Source organism: Eutrema salsugineum, unplaced genomic scaffold, assembly GCF_000478725.1.
Source record: "Eutrema salsugineum unplaced genomic scaffold, Eutsalg1_0 scaffold_10, whole genome shotgun sequence".
Taxonomy (NCBI): domain Eukaryota; kingdom Viridiplantae; phylum Streptophyta; class Magnoliopsida; order Brassicales; family Brassicaceae; genus Eutrema; species Eutrema salsugineum.
The window spans coordinates 11528232-11550035 of record NW_006256908.1 but is presented as its reverse complement, the minus strand read 5'-3'; the positions used below and the strand labels follow the sequence as shown (position 1 = coordinate 11550035).

The following is a 21804-nucleotide window of genomic DNA, read 5'->3' as shown; positions in this document are numbered from 1 at the left end:
ATACCAAAAACTGAAATCTAGTGTATTGCAGCATCTAACAATCTGATGCCATGAGAACTCCAAACCACTTTAAAGCATATACCAAACTCAATGTGTACGCTGCACAAAAGCTATAATCATATAGCATACCGAAATCTATATTAATGAGCATTCGTGAAGCATGCCATGTCTACAAAACAGAGGAACATTCCATCTCCTAGTTACAGCTATTCTATCAGCCTCTGACTACATCAAATGACAAGTAGAAAGATGGACCTGAGATTCAGAATCGACGAATGTGAAAAATCAACAAGCGAATAGAATCATTTGTAAGAAGACCAATCAAACTCTGCAGATGTTGATCAAAACGAGCAAACTAAACAAAAAGTGACCAAATTTGAGAAATGTAATAATAAGTAGAGAGAGTAAGGGCAAGTGCGACGAAAAAGTTAAAGAACACTTATTTCATGAACATCATTATCGACAAAACAAAGAGATTGAAACGAAATTCTTCAGGTGGCGAGAACGAAGCCCTAACTCTCCATCTTCGTGATCGTCATAACACAGGGAAAAAAACACCCTTCAAATCCCCGGAACAAAGGACATACCAGATCAAGCATCAGGGGCATATCCACCATCCGGAGATCAAAAAGCGGTGCTCAATCCGACGAATCTCCGGCGGAAGCGAGCCTCTCCATTTCAAGGCGTTCTAGGGCTTTCTGATGAGCCCAAGTCTCGATGGAAAGATCAGGTTTGGCATTGAGTCCGACGCCGAGGATTACAATCGTGAGGAAGCTGGTGATGTAACAAGGAAGCTCCCAATCTTCCCATTTTCGCGACTGTCCCGGTGGCGGAGGAGTACGGTTCATAAAGTAACCCTTGGGCCGCTCCTCGTGACCCGGCGTCGCCCAACGACTCGGGCCGGCGGATGTAGATCCGGACCTGGAGAAGATCCGATTTCGTAGCGACTTCGCTGCGACGGTCAAGGACTGCGTCGACGGCATCGCTGTGGTTGCGATTTCTGCTGTAAGCAAAGAGACGAATTGATGGGTAAATCCACAGATTTGTTAGTGCCCAACTAGAGACGACCTCGACCTACGAAAGGTTTTCTCAACTCAAACCGGACCGGTTTAATTGCTAGCTTGCGGTTTGTATTTTGGTTTCAGCTTAGATTTTCTGGTATAATAGATTTTGAACCCAAATTGAAACCGAATTCTATATTCGATATGATTACATTTTCCGGTTAATTCATTTGTTTCTGATCGATTCTATTAGTTCGGTTGATATAGAATTAGACCAAATCAAACCAGTCATGTTAGACGTAGAAGTGTCAAATTGGGCTCGGCCCAAGTAGAACCACTACGGTGCGCTTGGGTTCCATAAAATTTTATCTAAATAAAATATGGGTTTTATAATCAAACCTGCGTGGAAGTTGAATTTTACGGATCAAGTCAATATCTGCAGGTTTGCGGTCCAACCCACAGAATTTAATATGTTTTTTTATAAAGCTCAAAAAATAAAGTATTTTATCATCTTTAATTAGTAGATTTCAAAATAGTAGCTTCATAGAGTAAATCGAAGCCTAGTAGAGTCATACAAATCAGCTATTAGGCTTTTTGATAACTTTATTTTAACGAGATCAAGAAATCATCAAACTGATATATATTTTATATTCAATTCAATTCAGATTCTGTGATTGGATTTTTGAATTTGAGAAAAAATCTGGTCATTGTCTTCCAAACAAAAAACTAGTATTTTTTAGAGTTTTAATTTCAGTTTTAATACTACTAGCATTAGTAGTAATACTAATATTACTACTAATATTACTAATATTGTTATTAGTATTACTACTAATATTATTAGTATTACTACTAGTATTACTATTAATAATAATACTATTAGTAGTAATATTAGTAATAGTAGTATTAGTAGTATTAGTAGTAATACTAGTAATACTAATAGTAATACTAGTAGTAATACTAGTAATAGTAATATTAGTAGTAATACTATTAGTAATACTAATAATACTACTAGTAGTAATACTAGTAATAATAGTAATATTATTAGTAATATTAGTAATACTACTAGTAGTAATACTACTATTAGTAATACTAGTAATAATAGTAATAGTAATATTAGTAGTAATATTATTAGTAATATTAGTAATACTACTAGTAGTAATACTACTATTAGTAATACTAGTAATAATACTAGTAATAATATTAGTAGTAATAATAGTAATAGTAATAGTAATAGTAATACTAGTAGTAATACTAGTAATAATATTAGTAGTAATAATAATAATATTAGTAGTAATACTAGTAGTAATAATAGTAATAGTAAGACTAGTAGTAAAAATATATTATTACGAATGAATATTAAATGAAAATATATTATTAAAAATATATGTATTTATCTGAATTATTATAAGTTTTGTGGGTTTCGATGATGAAACTAAATTTCTACATAACTGGATTATTCTAATATTGGTTAAATATGATTTTGATGATTGAATTCAATTTCTGAAACAATTTTTAACTATCTAGGTTTTGTGGTATCCTTTGATTCCAATGTGTGATATTAGAGAAAAAGAAAGCAGAGAAGAAGTAGTATGCTTCAAATATACCATTGCATTATGCAGTTGTTAAACAAGATACACTCCCCTAAACAAATGACATAGTTAAATGTTGATGAGCCATTATGGGTTTAAAGATGAGAGAGAACCACATAGTCGCTTTTGATCTTATGAGTTGGGGTTTTGGATTTAGTTTGGTAGTATTTTTTAAACTTTGTAAATAAAATGACAAATATTGTAATGTCACACTAATCACTATAGTTTCTGCCATAAAATAGCAAGATGTTCGTGTACACGGATTGCACTACTAGTTAACACTTTGTTGATTTGTTCTATTTCTTCTAAAAAAGTTATTTACTTTGAAAGTACATTTTTGTGCAAGGAAATTAGATGTGATCAATTATAATTTGATATGTTGGATTATGACAAATATTCATTTTATGTGAAAGTCAATTAACTAAAATATTATACTATCAATTTCGGAAAATCCACCTGCGTATCAAATTAAATGGTTATCCAAAAAAAAAATTGATCTTGAAGCTAAGCATCAAAAACAAAGATCAAAAACAAAGAGTGTATTAGATTAACATCATGTACTGTCTAGTCGAAGAAATTGGACTTAGAGCCGTCATTATCTCATTCATATCTGATTAAAAACAAGAAAAGAGAAGAAGAAAATTAAGAAGGGATGATATATATGTACATAAGTACATTGTATGGAATAGATGTATTCACAGTAGTTTGCATCACGTAGTTAATTTACGGAAAAGCCCTTGGTGGAATTGTTAATCCAAAAGTGGCATCGTTCACAAATGCAAGGTGTTTGGTGACTTTTGTCGGTTGGTTAAAAAAATTTCTCTGACACAATCAATTATACATCGTCTCTTCCTCCCTTTAATTTGAATAAAATCTATATATATATATATATATATATATATATATATACTGAATTCAAATTTCATAGCTTCAAAGCCAGATATATAATACGTCAACCTTCGTGACAAGATATAACCTGTAAAGGTCGATTAGTTTCTATTTTTATTAACCTGTGTTTAAGCTTTTTAATCACTGATTTGTATCGTAAAGTAAAATAAATGTAGGTTTAGTAGGACTGTATAATTTTTTTCATGGCTCAAGGTGTCCTATTAAGATTCTGCGCATTGAATAAATTGATGCCAAAAAAAAATGTTTATTCTTTCTTCAGTCTTATGATTGCTTATTGTACCATTGTCTATTGATAATTTGAGATACTACTAGCTTTTAATTTACTTTAGCTGAATTATGCGTCTTTGTATACTTAAATAGTAAATTTGTTGCTATTTCTATCAAAAGCTAGTAAATCTGTACGAATAAATTTAAATATTTTTCTTTGATATAAAAATGCATATTTGTTGCTATTTCTATTAACATTTCAGACAAACATCTTCGTAGCAAACTGAAGATTCATTTTATTTCTGCTTAGTACCATTTTCTTTGAACATTCACTAGCCAGGTATATATTGTTCCGGATTTCAAACTTTAATCAAAAATATTGTAAGTTGCAACTTTAGCATTTTCCTTATCTTTTTTATCATATTATCCTAGTTATCATCAACGCAGACAAAACTCTGAACATGTAACACAATATCTGAAACTTGAAATTTAACTATAAATAATTAAAAAATCATGAGAAACCAAAAATACAAATCCCAATACTATATTATTATAATTTGAAACCATAATCCTGCGCACAAAAAATTTCAAAATTTGTGATCATGACTACATTACTCCACGTTGCTACAATGCAACCATAAAAGAATCTAACCTCGGTCAAATCTCCCTCATTCTTCTCCTTCTTCTTCACTGTTTATCGTTTTTATCTGCAACTTCTCGTTGCATCACAATACGAATGATTTTCTTGTATAGAGAAGACGACAAAAGAAAATGAAGTTCCTCTGGATTCTTTCACTTGTTGTTTCTTCCATCTTTCTCTGCATGAGCTTTTGCTTCTCTCTAAACTCCGACGGCTTGTCACTTCTTGCTCTCAAATCCGCCGTCGATAACGATCCGACCCGAGTGATGAACCACTGGTCTGAATCCGACCCGACTCCTTGCCATTGGTCCGGAATCGTCTGTACAAACGGCCGAGTCACCTCCCTTGTACTCTTCGGAAAAGGTCTCTCCGGTTACATCCCGTCGGAACTCGGTTTACTCGACTCGCTTATCCGGCTCGATCTATCTCACAACAATTTCTCCAAACCGGTACCGGCTCGTCTCTTCGAAGCAACCAAGCTCCGGTTCATCGATCTCTCTCACAACTCACTCGTCGGCCCAATCCCAGCCCAAATCAAGTCCATGAAATCTCTCAACCACCTCGATTTCTCCTCCAATCGTCTCAACGGGTCACTCCCTGATTCACTCCCTGAGCTCCGAAGCCTCGTCGGAACCTTAAACCTGTCTTATAACCAATTCACCGGCGAGATTCCACCGTCGTACGGTCGGTTTCCTGTTTGTGTCAGCTTGAATTTCGGTCACAACAATCTGACCGGAAAAGTACCTCAGGTTGGTTCTCTATTGAACCAAGGACCCATCGCATTCGCCGGAAACTCTCATCTCTGTGGGTTTCCATTGCAAACGCCGTGCGAAGAAATCGGAACACCTAATTTCGTCGATTCGAAACCGGAAGGCACACAAGAACTCCAGAAACCAAACCCAAGTGTAATCAGCAAGAACGAAGGCAATGAGAAGCAGATCACCGCCGGATCAGTGACGGTTTCGCTGATTTCAGGAGTTTCGGTTTTAATCGGAGCGGTTTTTGTATCGGTATGGCTAATCAGAAGAAAACGGAGCTACAAAACGGAGGCGAAGACGAAGACGATGGCCTTAGAGTTCGACGAAGAAGGGCAGGAGGGTAAATTTGTAGCCTTTGATGAAGGATTCGAGCTCGAGCTTGAGGATTTGCTGAGGGCTTCCGCTTACGTAATAGGCAAGAGCAGGAGCGGGATTGTGTACAGAGTGGTGGCGGCGGAATCCTCCTCCACCGCCGTTTTCGCCGTCAGAAGGCTCAGCGACGGTAACGCCACGTGGCGGTTTAAGGATTTCGAGAACGAAGTGGAGACAATCGGTAGGATCAACCACCCAAACATCGTACGGCTAAGAGCTTACTATTACGCAGAGGACGAGAAGCTTCTCATCACTTATTTCATTAGCAACGGCAGCTTGTACTCTGCTTTACATGGTAAATGCTAATCTTTCTTCATTTCCCAATAATAATACTAAAATTTGATTTTGTCAACCGCTAATTATAAGGCTTATTAGCGAGTCATTGCTCTCGGTTTGAAAGTTGAGAGCTTTTTGTTCTTTGTGTGATTGTGGTATAGTTGACTAACTTGTTTGACTTCTTCTTCTTTGTTGTTTTCTTGTTTAAAGCTTTCTGTGTTTATATGTGTTGAAACTTGAAACAGTAGAGATAGATGACAAGCATGGGGATCTCTATTCCTGCCAAAAAAAAAATACAAACAAAACAGAACAAAACAAATAAACAGATTTGGTTCTCTATGGAGTTCGTGAATAGATTGAGCAATGTCGTGTGTGGTCCTGTTCTCAGCATAGTCGGTAGGTGAATTAATGGTAGTTTCGGCTTAAGAGAGTTTTTAATGTGACGTCAAAAAAGATTTCTTCTTGGTACTTGTTACTTTATTAAGCAGAGACTAGATTAAGATCCGAGCTCTGTGCCTCCTGTATGTGTTTAGTCTAACCTCTGAAATATCTACCTTGGTCATGATATGTTTGATTCTCTTATCAGATTGGGGCACAAAGCTGAGAATTTTCCGTTTTCCTGAGATTTTTGTTGGTACTTTTGAGGCACTCTGCATCATTGGTTTCTAAGACGGAATTTGTGTTTTTTTTTTGTTTGTAGGTGGACCTTTAAAAACTCGGCAACCTCTCTCTTGGGCGGAGAGGCTACATATAGCACAAGGGACTGCTCGGGGTTTGATGTATATACATGAATACAGTTCGAGAAAGTATGTACACGGAAACCTAAAATCAAGCAAAATCTTGTTAGATGATGAGCTACATCCTCACATCTCAGGATTTGGTCTCACACGTCTGGTTTTGGGTTATCCCAAACTCACTGATCACTCACTATCCACCAAAATGCAAGGCATAGACCAAACATTTGCGACAAGACTCTCAGATCCCCTGGCTGCTTACCTTGCACCCGAAGCCCGAGATTCTTCTGGCTGCAGATCTTCTCAGAAATGCGATGTTTATTCATTTGGTGTGATTCTGTTGGAATTGTTGACTGGTCGGTTACCAAATAGTTCCTCTGAATTGCAAGGAGAAGAACTTGTTGATATTACGAGGAAGTGGCACAAAGAAGAGAGATTGCTGACCGATATCTTAGACCCGGAGCTTCTGAAACAGGATTTTGCAGATAAGCAAGTTATTGCAACCATTCGTGTCGCTTTGAACTGCACGGAGATGGATCCAGACATGCGTCCTAGGATGAGATCTGTGTCTGAGAGCTTAGGCCGAATCAAATCGCAATGATCAATCTCTGAAAGAACACGGGAAGTGTTGCTTGCGTTTTGTAGTTTCTATAGCGAGCTTAAACGTAGGTTTATGGTTTATTTCGAGATCAAGTCTCTCTCTCAGTTCAAAATCACATGTTCCTTGTGTCTTAAGGAAGAGAATTTGGTTGTGTCATGGGTTTTCTGTCTCGCCTTCTATTATCTTATATCAGAAATTAGTTGCATAATGGTATAGATCTATTTCAACTATTAAACTTAAGTATATATTAAATTACGAAATGTGTTGAATGTCCTTGACTAAACCTTGCCGAGTTGCATGATAGATCCTCTCTTCCCAAACGATAAAGTTTCATATACTATAGTATAACCAAGTGGGTTTATTTCAAATATTTGTTTTCAAAGGTCGAAACTGAGATTCGATTTTGATTAGATGTATAGATTTTTTGAAAAAAGATGCATGATTAATGAACAAAAAACTCGATGCTTTTTAGTGGGATTGTGCTAATCTATAATTTGTGTTTTCTCTTTGTAACGAAACAAATAGTTGTTAGGAAAAAAGGAAAAACAAAAAACTCAATTGTGTACATCATAAATGAACTTTGAGTCGATTATATAAATAAAATAGCTATGAGAAAAAGGCATAATCAAATCTATTTCTGAATATCATTTTTGTCAGAACATCAAAAATGATATCACATCTCACCCTTGGTCCTTCGTTCAAATTCATTACTTTTTTTTTATATAGTACTAATAAAAGAAACGGAAAAAAAACAGCAAAGAGAGATAGATCTTCATGCTAAAACATATCTCGCCCGATCGATTATTTCCCAATATAGCAGCCCACTCGAGAAAATTAAATTAAAAAAGAGAGAAACACTTGCTTAATTAAGAAGTTCCTTTTAAAAAGATAATCAAACTTTATTTTTATTTTATTTTAATGTTGACATTATAAAAGCCAAAGCTGGACCACGATTCCCCACTTCTATCGATGCAATCTATAGTTTTCAGAACATAAAATATTTATAAATAGTAAATTGATAGGGAATCGTTTTATTGTTATTTTAAAAATTCATATATAGCGGATATAAAATAAAACCTATACAACATAAAGAAGCTAATGGTGTCTCACGTGTCCATGTTCCCATCCACGGACGAGCTTTACTTTTATGACCAAACTTTTAAGTTGCACTTAACGAGTCCTCTTTTGCTTCTTTGCCATCTTTTTCCGTCGTATCCAGTTGAATTTAGAAGAGAAAAATAACACCGCTGAATTGCTCAAAAGTATTTGAACTAGTGAAGAGTGTGTTTTATAGACGTGTTTACAACCAATGAGGACCAAATTTTTACATGTTCAGAAGTGAAACTGTTGATTGGATAAAAAATATTGGTTGTATTGATTTAGAAAAGAGCTGTTAGACCACATCTCATGTAATGAGTAATGAATTCTCTTGAGGAAGATATTCGTTTGATTTTGAAGAAGCAAGTTTGCTGCATATGATTTGACAGAATTTTCATTGCACCATGATTTTGATTTATATCGACAAAGTTTTGAGTTTTGAGTTATGTATGTTTATTTTTTCACATATTTCCATATAGAGGCACTATGAACAATTTTATGACATATCATTTTCACAACAACACAAAAATCTACAACGGACAGTTCTATTAACAATATCTGAATTTTTATATCCATAAACTGTAAGCAATTGCACTATCTAAAAATCAAACCCCCATACCCAATGCAAAACCATTAAACTTCTCATTAATGATCACTTGATCAAAAGCTTTCACATATATATTCTCTAATCTCTACTTCCACACATGAGTGTTTTAAAAAGAAAATATCATTAATTTCGTATGATGATAGTTTGTAGACATTTATCCGGACTAGGAGTATTATTAACTCTCATAAGCTACTGCGTGTTAATATAACTTAATTTGCTGTTACTTACTCTTAAATAGTAAGATATAGGTGCATGTGCTTGTGCATACAGTTTTGTCTTCTTGTTGATTAACTAAAGTACAGCTCGGAATTTGTAAATTGTGTAGCTACTCCAACTCACCGATCTATGTCTCTATAGATAGAGAGCCTTTACGCACATAAACCGTAGTTCCTATATAAAAAATAGAATGAAATACAGTAACTAATAACTCCGTAAAAAATAATTTCACATCCAAAAACAACGTGATAATTGATAAACACATAGACTAAAATCCCATTTCCCTCGATGCGGTTCATTAAACAAATATGACAAAGTTTCTTACTAAAGTTTGGTTTCTTTTTTTCAAATCGTACAATGCAAAAAGCTAACTTAAGATTGATACGAGCATATACATTATACAGTTCGGTTTCTTTTTTTCAAATCGTACAATGCAAAAGCTAACTTAAGATTGATTTTGACAAAAAAAAAAAAAACTTAAGATTGATACGAGCATATACAACATTATATTCCTACCACATATTTCATAAATCGGTTTTTCCTACTAATTTCCTACTAAATATTTTTGTAGGTTCTTTACCGTTGAAAATTTTAAAAAGTAGAAAAATCGTCAATGTAAATTATCTCAAATCATAGATGTGGAACAAATGAAATTTTCCTACAAAATTCCTATAATTTTCCTACACATAATTTTTATCAAAAGTTGGTAAGAAATTTCATACGAAATATTTACCATCCATTGATCCTATCATTTTCATTTCAAATTTTAACTGTGTGATAAGTTATTGATAGAAAATATTTTATGAAATTTTAACAATATATTAAAAAATTTTCTATTAATTTCTCATCACATTTATTTTTCGTCAAAATTACGTAAAATTAATTATAAAAATTTCCTATCAAATATTTCAACAAAATTCTCGTAAGAATACAAATTGTTTGTGTGTTTTCGAAATAACATAACCAACAAATTTAAAGAGGACTGATGAATAATCAATCTTGATTAAAGGGCTGAATTGAATTTATGAAGAGAAACGGGTTGTTTTTTTTTTTGGATTTAAATTTTGGAAAGACGGCGCTCGTGAATTATTAAAGCTAAATAAGATAAGATTTATAGATAATAGGAAAAAGAAAAGAAAACGAGGTGCGAAATTAACGACGGCGGACGGAGATTTATACGAGACGCAATCTAGTGCATCTTTTACACCGAGTGACATTTATGTATTATCCTTAACCAATCAGATTTTAGACTTTTAGTTTCTATCACATCCTTTTGTCAAGCTTTATGCAGGTGTACCGTGTGTCGCATACATTATAGTTCTCCACTAAGGCACTAATCCTTATCAGACGCCAACTTGCGTTCGTAATGTATTAACGGCGTCAACGTCGCCTCCGTCACTATTTTGTAGAAGCTATAGGTTCCGTGAACCCTAAAATCGGAATCGAAAAGCTACCTACAATTTTTTTTTTTCTTGAAGAAAAAAGTAGTTGCCGTTTTGACTCTTTATATATAAACTGTACTTCCGACAATATTTTCTTTCTATTTAAAGAATTTTTCTTTTTGTGTGTGTTTTTGAACCCATATTAATATCTAGCTTCTGACTTTCTTATATACTAGACTTGTATCTGCGCATACGCGCGGCTTTTGTTTCACATAATATTTTTAAAAATATATTTGTGTTAATATATATATATATATATATTTATAAGAATATAATAATTTGTTTGATTGTTTAGTATTAGTTTTTTTAAAAATAAAATATTTGTAAAACAAATAACTTTTTTTTAAGGATTGGAAATTATTTTACTATTCTAGAAATCATAAACATGATATGAGTAAAAAAACATAGATAAAAGCCATATTTTTTTGGGTTGAATTGCTTGAAAACATATAATTACCTTTAATTTTTAATGTTCTCATATTTATGACAAGCACAATTGTCATGATTCTGCAAGAAAAAGATTAGTGGTATTAAGTTAGTACAAAACATATTAATTTTTTTTTAAAAAATATTAAAGATTAGAAATATTGTTTATTTATTTTTGTTAAGAATGTAAAAAGCCTTAATTTTAATGTAACTTAATAGTTATGAACATAAATACATATGAAATAAATATTAAATAGAAAAGTTAAGTTAGAATTAATAGTATTAATTAGTTTTTAAATTTTTATTTTAAAATTTATAATTTATTAATTGAATGAAAGGACATGTGTCCTCTATGCTGATGTGTCAGCAAGATGGATAGAGTTCATCTAAAATTATATATATGATTCTGATGGGACAAAATAATGATAGACAATCTTAAATGTAATTATTCGAATGTGAAGAAATCTGATTTGTCAGCACAATTGTTGACTATGAAGTCTATGATATTGGTTCCTGGATAACGAGTATATTTTGTTTTTTTAAAGTAGTTTGATTGACGCAACTTGTTGTAATGGTTTGATACTAACGGTTTAAATATTGTCCGGAGCATGCCAATTATTTTGTTTGTGTGTTATAAATTTGCCTAGATACATCACATACTTTTTCAAAAATCAAATCTAATAGCATTAATAGTATATTATATGTAAAATTGGTGGATGACAAAGACAAAACAATAATAGTATAAAACTATTTTTTTGGTTAAAGAAAATGATATAATGAATATATGTAAGGTAAAAATTAGAACATACATAATTCGTCACGGGTCCATCTGTAACTCGGGTTTGGTAGGTATTTACTTCATACGCTCTTGCTGTATTCGAGTATTGAAAGTATGTATCTAACTTACATTATTTATAGAGTTTATATTTATTTCCATAGTTATATATAATCCCAAAAAGTATTTACTATATACATTTTTTGTTATGAAAAAAAAAAACGAATGCAAAGGCATTTCCGTGACTCAGCCTCACAGGCGGCTTAAAACGACGTCTTCCTCTGTATACTTTTCTTATATTTTTCATTTAATTTTTTTGGTATGCTTTTCGATCCGCCGCTATCTTCAGCAATTAAAGTTGGAAGCAGAAACTCAGAAGGTAAAAGGAAAAAGACGATAAAATATTCATCATTTTTCTCTCTCTCTCTCTCTCTCTCTCTCTCTCTCTCTCTCTCTCTCTCTCTCTCTCTCTCCCTTCTTTGTTCACCGTTTTCTTTCTTCCTTATAATCTGTTTCTTCTTCTTCTTCACACGAAACTTCCTTTGCTTCCTCTTGAAGCTCTTATCTCTTTCAACTTCTTCACCTGCTTAAATCTCAAGCTCAAGTTTGATTTTTTCCGGGAAAAGTGTCACAACAATAACACGATTAAATTCTGGAGAATCCATAGCGAACAGTTGGAGTTGAAGAGCTACTGAGATATCTTGACGCTACGAAACAGAGCACTATTGTTGTAGGAGAGACAGGGGAAAAAATTCGTCGCATTTTGATTTGATTCATGGATTCTAATTCTCACAATCATCACTACGACCCGAATCACATATCTTCTTCCGGGTCGGGTCTTCTTCGTTTTCGATCAGCTCCAAGCTCCGTTCTTGCCGCTTTTGTTGACGACGAGAAGAGTGGGTTCGACTCCGATAGGTTGCTCTCCAGATTCGCGAGCTCTAATGGTGGAAACGACGATCTGGACTTGCCGAATCCGAGTGAATTCGAGGATAAGTCTCCGGTTTCTTTGACGAACACCTCTGTATCATACGCCGCCACTCTTCCGCCGCCGCCGCGGCAGACTGAGCCGTCGAGCTTTCTGGGTTTGCCGCCGCATTACCCGAGACAGAGTAAAGGGATGATGAATACGATTGGCTTGGATCAGTTTCTGGGTATGAATAATCATCACACTAAACCAGCTGAATCCAATCTTCTCCGGCAAAGCAGCTCGCCGGCCGGGATGTTCACGAACCTCTCAGATCAGAACGGTACCGTTTTGTTCTCTCGTCAAAAGTTATTTCTTTTTCCCTCTTTTTTTAGTTTTTTTTTTCATTCCGTCTGAAACACGAAGACTTTGATTCAAGAAGTTTGAATATTTTCTGTTCCTTAGACAGTAGTTTTTTTTTAAAAAATTGGAATTTTATCATACCAGAGCCGTAAGAGAAGATCTTGTCTGAATTTTACTGTAGATTTAGCAATTTTTATTTTCCCGGAAAGTGAAAATCCTAATCCTCGACTGGGTTAGGCGCAGAAACCATAAAGTTTGGCACTTTGGACCCAACAAACTAACTCTTTAGTGGTTTCTACTACACTTGCAATCGCAGGTTATGGTTCGATGAGGAGTTTGATGAATTACGGTGGTGAAGAAGAAGATGAAGACAGACCATCTAATTCCAACGGATTAAGACGCCATTGCAGCCTCTCTTCAAGGCCACTTTCTTCTCTGGGAATGCTCTCTCAGATCCCTGAAATCGCCACGAACTTTCAATATAACCATTGGAATGATCCGTCCAGCTTCATTGATAACTTATCCTCTCTCAAAAGAGAAACAGAGGACGACGCAAAATTGTTTAACGGAGCTCAGGTAACTCGCTTCTCTACCTGGTTTGGTGCTACCAAACCGGTTTATTTTGGTTCTTGGGAATAGTTTTGCATAGCACTATAGCTGAAAGTATAGCTGGTTTCTTAGAGATGTTATCGGTTGTTTGTACAGAACGGAGAGTCGGGAAATCGAATGCAGTTACTGTCGCATCACTTGAGTCTACCAAAGTCATCAGACATGGCTTCAGTGGATAAGTTTATGCAGCTACAAGATTCTGTACCTTGTAAAGTTAGAGCCAAACGTGGTTGCGCCACACATCCTCGAAGCATCGCTGAACGGGTAATTTCAACTAGTTCAAAACCGTCTTTACATATCGATCAATGAAATCCTTTGGCACGTAAACTTGTTTTGAATCTAGAAAGTCAATTGAAACGAATTCTTCTGTCACTTCTCGTCAGGTAAGAAGAACGCGGATAAGCGAACGAATGAGGAAATTACAAGAGCTTGTTCCTAATATGGACAAGGTACAATTCCTTATAAAATTTCTTGTAATGGGTTTTCATCTTTAACAATCGCTGTCTTTTGCATTGAATCGGTTTAGTGTTTTTGGAACTCTGTGGTTTAACAGCAAACGAACACTTCGGATATGTTGGATTTAGCTGTGGACTACATTAAAGATTTACAAAGACAATATAAGGTATCATTGTGAAGAAACCCGAGGACCAGTGTAAGTACCAGTTGATTTGATTTACACCAGACTTACAAAGACTTCTCTGTTTGGTTACACAGATTTTAAACGACAATAGAGCTAACTGCAAGTGTAAGGAGAAGAAGCCCGTATAGAACGCAACAAAGTGTGTACATACTACTAATGAAAGCAGAGAGAATGATATGAAAGAAGGAAACAATGTCATGTCTGAACATTTTTTAGAATAGACCAAATTGTCTATGTAAACCCTGAGAAAAAAAAGCATCTGCTTTCAACGACTTCTCAGCAATAAAATAGTTCTCTCCTTTTTCTGGTTTTCACATCCAAGTTTAAATGCAGAATCTAGTAACCAAGTTTGTACAATAATAGTTAATATCAAGTAAAGTAGCTAACTAAAAAATAATGACAAGAAAACGCTGAACGCAGACGCTAAAAATAACTAGAAAAAAAAAAGAATCATTCATTCCTCCATGTGATCTGCGGCGCAAGAATCTTTAACATCAACAGAAAAAGTGTATTCCTGGTCACAACCCAAGTAAGAATCGCTCATGAAGTAGAGTGTATATGACTTCTCTCCTGGTTCAGTCGGTCCTGCAAACGCCAGCTTCACCTTCGCCTTCCGTTGCAGAAAGATTCGCTTGATGGCAAGCAACTGGTTCGTCTTGGTTTCTCCAACGACTAGCCACCACCCTTCTTCTTTTGTCTTGGGATATCTTGGTGCGTCCACGGGCCCCACCTCGGTCCTCCCCTCCATGTCTCTCTCCAGCATTACCTGCAATGTGATTTCTTTTCCAGGGGTTACCTCGCTGCTGTCCACAACCTCGTATATAAGGTCAATGTTGGGGAAGCGGTTGCAGAATCTGGCAATGTCAAGTAGCTGAGCATCTGACATTTGGAGAAGCTCTTGGCGTCTGTCATCTTCCATTTCCACAAGATCGAATACGTTTTCAATATGATTCCCCGGATTCTCTTGGCATCTTTTGGCTAAGTCCTTTGTGAAGTGAGGAAGCTGCAGAAGTATGGAGTCTCGATCCCACATGCCTTGAGTCACAATCTGGCTTACTTCCATAGCTAATAGAGCAAGATCCAGACAGCCGTTGCTTGATATCACATCGACCATCGCCTGAAGAAGTCTTGTTGCAGATAAGAGGACCTCACGCTGATCCATTGCCAGGTTCCCGCTGATTTTTTGCCTTGAGAAATGCGCCTGAAGAAGTGCGTTTGCCTTCACATGAGGGTCTGTGCATTTTGGGTTTTCAAAAGAGAACCTCTGGTGGTTGATGAGTCTCCGAACTGTGTCCTCTTCACCAGGACGTATGGAAATCAAGTCAAACTCTGAAGCAGAAGTCAAGATCTCAAGTAGCCCCTTCATCTTGGTTTTGGAAGCCAAGAGAGAACTGAAGCGCTCAATGGTGGTGTAACTGATGTAATAATATGAAGCAATCATACCAAGATTGAGAGGAGACAGATCCAACTCATTATCTATCTCAATGCATTTACTCACTTCAAGATCAGATAGAGTGTTTTCGACGAGCTCTGAGAGGTGATCAGATAAATGCCTGTGGCTCACTCCCTGGAGATTGTAGAAATTGGGGTTCTGAGGAAGCCCCCTGTACATGAGGCTCCAGGTAAGATAATCCACAGCATCTTGCTTGTTCTCTATAACCCCAGCAACCACTTCCGCATTGAAATTATCATGCAAGTAATGTTGAAGATGACTCTCAACGGGAAAGGCTTCATGCAGAAATTTCTTGTAATACTCTTTACGTACTGAATGGCAGAAGATCACACATTTACCGGCGTTGTCAAGCAGAGGTCGGCTACAACGCCCCATCATCTGGAGCAGATCAGAGATGGGGTAATCCGAATGAGAATTTTTCCGCCCGTCATAGAACTGTGTCCCCATTACAACAACCAAATGAGCCTTCAATGGAGTACCCCAACACAATGAACTAGTCATTACACATACCTGAATCCGCCCAGCCTTGAAAAGCTGACTAACAATCTCCTGATCTAGACTGCTTAAACCTTCATGTAAGTATCCAATTCCATGGCGCAAAGTCTTCTTCAGAGTTTCCTCGCAAATTTGGCTAACAAAAGGCTCTAGTTCTTCCAGATTCGCAGACAGGAAATCAGTGCTCTGCGTGTTGTCCATGTGTGAGTATGCTAACAGATCCACAGCAGTAAGGCGGGCATGTTTACGGCTAGGGACAAAAACGATGGCCGGTTTCTTGTTCTTGGCATGCTGGACTATGGCAGTGTATGTTGGCTTAGTCATCGCCTGCATCCTGGCTTCAAAATTCAATATGTCCACCCCTTGAATGTGGATCTCAAGTGGGACAGGACGAACATTAGGCGGGAAGTTAAAAAGGCCACGGGAACTTGCCCCAATCCACTCCCCAAGATCTTTGGCATTAGCAAGGGAAGTCGATAATGCAACAATCCTGATCTTATTCCCGACCTGACTTGCAATATATCTCATTCTAGAGACAATTACCTCCAATACTGGACCACCTTGACCCCCAATTAAGTGAAGTTCATCGACGATAAACAAACTAACCTGCTGGACATATTTTCTCTGTTTCCACCAGCGGGACAGAGCGTCCCATTTCTCAGGAGTACTTATGATTATCTGACCTTTCTCAAGCAGCTTAAGATCCAAAGCTGTCTCCCCAGTTAACTCAACAACCCGTAAACCAAGCCCCTTTCCAAACTTTTCCTCCCAATCACGAAACTGCTCCTTGGCAATAGCCTCAAGAGGTGCGATATAGACAACACGCATTGTTGAATCAGATCCTTCATGATGATTCCTCAAAATAGCAAACTCCGCACATATAGTCTTCCCACTTCCCGTCGCAGCGGCAACCAATACATTGTCACTTGTGTTATACAAAACACTAAAGACCTGAGTCTGCACTGGATTGAAATGCTTGAAATCCTGATACAGAGTTTCATACGATGGATTCCTAAGGGCCGTCATCGGGAGGGGCTGCAAATCCAGTAGCTCCGTAGGTGGTGGATACTTTTGTGGAAGAATAAGATGCCTGAAAGATACAGGCAACACAGTCGGTGAGTCAAGCCATTTGTCTGAAACCACCCGGATGAAATACTGTGGTGGCGGTGGCTCAGAGATAGGCACAGTGAAGTTCAAAGTGTGATCCTCATCAATATACTGTTTTTTCAAAAGAAAGTACTCGTGATGAAGGACCTTTTCACCATCATTGTCTTCCACAATTATCCAAAACGGTTCAACATATTTATGTACCTTGTCATCCCACTGGAAATCGGGTGTAATAGTAAGCTCCACCTGCAGAACAGAATGAGAAATTGGCTGAACATGTGCTGCAAGATTCAGTTTTGGGAACTGGTGGATGATTTTGTGAAGTGGTCTGCCCATCTTCGGATTTCGAATAATCTCTCCTAGCTCATGCGAAGATAGATCATAGTACCTCTCCCACACCAAATCTTTCTTCTCCAACTTCATCAGAACCTCATTTGGAATCCCATGAAACTGCCGAAGGGGTGTCTGAACACTCCACATTTTCTTCCCTACCATTTTAGATAACTTCAGAGCTTTCTCAGCCAGTTGAGCCCATCCCCTCTTCAATACAATCTCAAAAAGAGCTCGTAGAAGACGCCCAGCACTCTGGTTAATATAAACCATGTCAGATGTCAAAGAAAGACCCTCAAGCTTTAGCTTTGATATATATGCTTGCAGCAAAACATTAATCTTTGCACTAGGCTCTTGCAGTGTTTCCTTGACCGGAATCGGGACACGATCCAAAAGTTTTGCCATTTCCATCTTCTCATCTTGTCGAACAGTGACATACTTGAACTCCTCACTCAGCGAGAACAGACGACAAAGATCTATAATACTCATCGTTGGCTTCAAATTCTCATTGTATGTAGCTATTGTCCCATGAGATATGTAGTAGTAGCTAGCAATGCGTCCCAAATCAGTAACCTGGAAGTATCCACTTTTCTTGTCATACATAATCAGGTTGTTTTTGTACAAGATAGTAGCAGCAGAATGTATCAGGTCAGCTCTTCTCTCCTCCAATACTATGTCTTCTGCAACGGCATCAGGTGGTAAGCCATACAGTGTCGGATTACTAACCATGCGGACATTTAAATATGTATAGCCAAGCCAGTGACAAGCTTCTCTAGCATTCTGAATGGTTCCAAGCACAATTTCAGCATTAAGCTGATCAGCAAGTTTGGAAATAAACTGGCTTTCAATAGGTAGTTGCTCATTCATCAAACGAAGATAATACTGCAGCTCGCTGTAGCCAGTGATTATGATTCCCTCCCCATGTTGGTCATATTGAGGTCTTCCGGCACGACCAATCATCTGCATAACATCTAGAGGACTCAGCTCCATCCACGCTCCTCTCTCAGGGTTATAGACTTGGGTTCCTTTGATAATGACAGTATGTGCAGGCAAATTCACACCCCAGGCAAGAGTTGCCGTGGAAATCAAGACTTGAACATGCCCAAGACGAAATTGATCCTCAACTATCTGACGATCACTCCTTGTCAACCCAGCATGATGAATTGCAAAACCATAAGGCAGAAGATCTTTCAGGTCACTACTCTTGACAAGTTCAACCTGACTCTGAAGAATTTCACGACTATTACTATCTTCCTTCAAAAATCTGCTGAGGGTATCGTTCGCAATTGCGGTTTCCTGTATTGCTCTTGCAGTTTTGGCTGTTTCCTTCCTCGAATGGACAAAAATAAGGACCTGATGTTTCCCAGCACCAGCCAATACTTTCTGATAGCATATATCATTCATCAATTGGAACCTCCGCAATGGTTTTTTCACATTAATTCCAATATACTGCTGAGAGAGAGGCACGGGTCTGTAGCTGCGGTCGAATGTAAACAACCCACCCTTAAGATCCACCCGCAAAAATGAGGCCACATCTTCATGATTTGGAAGTGTCGCTGATAAACCCACCAGACGAATATGCTGCTTTGTGGTTTCGATCTGCCTAAGAGTCCTAGCGACAATACTTTCAAGCACCGGCCCTCGACTATCATTAAGAAGATGAATCTCATCAATTATAAGAAGCCTCACAAGCTGAGTATAAGTGCGATCTCCAGATTTCCTGGTGACGATATCCCATTTCTCTGGTGTTGTAACAATGATCTGAGCTTCTTCGATTTCTTGCCGAGTAAGTGACTGATCCCCACTGAGTTCCTTCACAGTAACTCCATAGTCCTTCAAGCGTTTAGATAGAGTATCAACGACCTCAACAACAAGGGCTTTCATGGGTGCAACATAGACAATTTTGTAGTTCCCATCTGAGTTCGTATTTAATTCTAGTTGCTGCAATATGGTGAGCACAGCAACATTGGTCTTCCCAGCACCAGTTGGAGCACAAAGAAGAATGTTCTCCGCTTTAAACAGAGCAGTCTCATACACTTTGCTCTGAACTCTGTTCAACTGCTGCATTCCCTTAAAAGCCGGTTGGGCCCAATCTGGCATATCGGTGATTTTCACAAGCTTTTCATTACAATCAAACTTTTTAGAAACCCATGGCACATGAACCTCATCAAATTCCTTGCCATGAATTCTGTAAGACTTAGAAGGAAGCTCACACTTCTTATTCTCCCTCAGGATACCACCATGGTCAAAAGCCAGGCTCTCCAGGTCCAGCATCTGACGCTGACCCTTAAACCAACCATTATCTAAATCTCTATCATCAACATCTCTTCTGCCTCTGTCTTCATCTCCACCAAAATCATCCTTAAGACCCCGTGCTTCTTCTTTGATTTTATTTTCCTGGTTCTCCTCCCTTTCTTTGGCTGTAGCTCTTTTTGCATGCAACTCCTCCAAAATTTCTGCCAACCCTGGGCCCAACCCCATCATCTCCTCCTCGATTTGATTCCTCTCTTCCTGGTTTTTTTCCCTAGCCAAACGGGTGCACCACACAATCTTGAGGCGGTTCTGCAGCAGAAATTTAACAAGACTAAACTTATCAAACTGAAGGTGCTCAAGCAGTTTGTTCTCAACATCCCTATCAGTCCCCTCAGCAAGTATGTTAAGCAGCTCCTCTGCGAGAACCTGGCACTCCTGTGGATCAATCTGCTGTTCATATCCTTGGAATATCTTTCTCTGGAGCCAATAAGCATCAATTTCCTGAACATTAAGACTCGAGCCTCCGTGTTCTGCACACTTAGCGTTTATCGCCACACCAACCTGCACACCTCCAGTTCTGTTAGGTGCAGCACCTTCTTCATCCTCTTCATCTTTTTCTTCCTGGACCATATCAAGATCACTCTCCTCATCATCTTCTTCATGCTCCTCAAATTCAAGAGCCACACCCACATCATAATCAAGTCCTTCATCCTCAACAGCTTCATCAGTTCCATAATCACCACCATAGTCCGTGATCAATTTACCAATCGAAACAAGCTGATCGAAAATCTGTGTAGGAATAGGGTTCAGCAGTTTCTCAATCTCCATCTTCTTCTCAATGTTTTTCAAGGAATCGTTCTTGAGAACCGCCAGAATCTCATCAGCCGCACCACAAACAATACTCAGAGGTTGCCCACCCAATTGCTGTTGAATAAGACTAAGCATGGCCTCATAACCAGCCCTCGTTTCCATAGTCCTGGGCTGATAAACGCCATCATCCGTATCAGTAAGCACACTCTCCTCCTTAAGACGACGTCTCTTGCTCTCTCGAACAAAGACCAAATCATCTGTAGCCTCACGCTCTTTCTTCTTCTTCGACTTGTTCAGCCTCTCATCTAACTCGTTAGATTTCCCCTTAACAACGCGATCTCCAAAGGATTTAGGATCAATCTTCCCCCTGAGAGTTTCTGGCTCCCCGGTTGGTTCATGCGTATCACGAGGACGCTCATCAGGGTTAAGCACCAGATTCGAATTGGCTTTGTACCCATACTGCTTCAACCTAGCCTGTTCTTCCGCGCCGCCACCCAAATTCGACATCACCGAATCGGAAAACAGAAACCCCAAAATCAAAAATCAAAAATCAAATCAATGAGAAGAACAGAAATTGATACAAAACCTCCTTTATCTGCAATTAGGAAATCGATCGATTTACCTCTCTCGTACTCCGTTTCTTCGCCCTCCACAATTGCCTCTCGAATTCGTCAATCAATGGGGCTCGATACTTATAGCTGGTACAAAAAAAAATAAACCGACAATACATGTCGGTAATTTTATATCATCATAATGTCTAAAAGCAAAAAGGAGGTTCATCATATCTAGATGTCTAATGCCCGGTTCGGCCGGTCTAGGTATTATAAAACAAAAAAAAAATAATGAGAGATGGTTCTTGGTTTTATGGTACCGGATTACATCATCGACCAATATTGTTAAACCTTGCCATGTGGACGGTGGATGGCTCTATATCATGTAAACGGTGAGGATTCGATCGAGAAAGCAAGGGTGCATAAACTTGGGTGGGTTATAACGCACATGATATTTACTCGCTTTGGAAGGGTAAAATCGTAATCTAGCAAGGGATGGTAGTTTGAGGATGATGAATTTTGACGAATTGTGTCATCCCGCCTCTGGTGAAAATTCAAAATTTTTGACACAAGTGTTACCTCTCTCACACGTGCGAGCTTGAAAATTTTCAGTTTTTCATTTTCAATTATAAAAC

The 21804-nt window shown here is 37.7% G+C and overlaps 4 protein-coding genes across 7 annotated transcripts; 2 read left to right on the top strand and 2 right to left on the bottom strand.

Annotated features, from left to right (window-relative positions):
- Window positions 1-290: 290 nt before the first annotated feature.
- On the bottom strand, window positions 291-1053 carry LOC18027706. The gene has a single exon (XM_006411428.2). It carries the CDS (start codon window positions 981-983, stop codon window positions 639-641), a length of 345 nt encoding a protein of 114 aa, XP_006411491.1. The 5' UTR covers window positions 984-1053; the 3' UTR covers window positions 291-638.
- Window positions 1054-4379: 3326 nt separating this feature from the next.
- Window positions 4380-7273, top strand: LOC18027705 (receptor protein kinase-like protein ZAR1). The gene is made up of 2 exons (XM_006411427.2): window positions 4380-5771; window positions 6453-7273. The coding sequence occupies exons 1-2, from the start codon at window positions 4478-4480 to the stop codon at window positions 7085-7087; spliced, it is 1929 nt and encodes a 642-aa protein (XP_006411490.1). The 5' UTR covers window positions 4380-4477; the 3' UTR covers window positions 7088-7273.
- A 4845-nt stretch (window positions 7274-12118) lies between these two features.
- Window positions 12119-14470, top strand: LOC18027704 (transcription factor bHLH130). The gene is made up of 6 exons (XM_006411426.2): window positions 12119-12901; window positions 13238-13497; window positions 13627-13794; window positions 13914-13979; window positions 14084-14152; window positions 14245-14470. The coding sequence occupies exons 1-6, from the start codon at window positions 12427-12429 to the stop codon at window positions 14296-14298; spliced, it is 1092 nt and encodes a 363-aa protein (XP_006411489.1). The 5' UTR covers window positions 12119-12426; the 3' UTR covers window positions 14299-14470.
- LOC18027703 (DExH-box ATP-dependent RNA helicase DExH13) lies at window positions 14431-21293 on the bottom strand. 4 transcript variants are annotated; one of them, XM_024147910.1, is made up of 3 exons: window positions 21241-21293; window positions 20789-21092; window positions 14431-20755 (listed from the first exon to the last, which is right to left on the bottom strand). In XM_024147910.1, the coding sequence occupies exon 3, from the start codon at window positions 20751-20753 to the stop codon at window positions 14625-14627; it is 6129 nt and encodes a 2042-aa protein (XP_024003678.1). In that variant the 5' UTR covers window positions 20754-20755; window positions 20789-21092; window positions 21241-21293; the 3' UTR covers window positions 14431-14624. The 4 variants fall into 4 exon arrangements, with proteins under 4 accessions (XP_024003678.1, XP_024003677.1, XP_006411488.1 ...); XM_024147909.1 differs by having other exon boundaries at window positions 20789-21293; XM_006411425.2 differs by having other exon boundaries at window positions 14431-21092.
- Window positions 21294-21804: the final 511 nt, after the last annotated feature.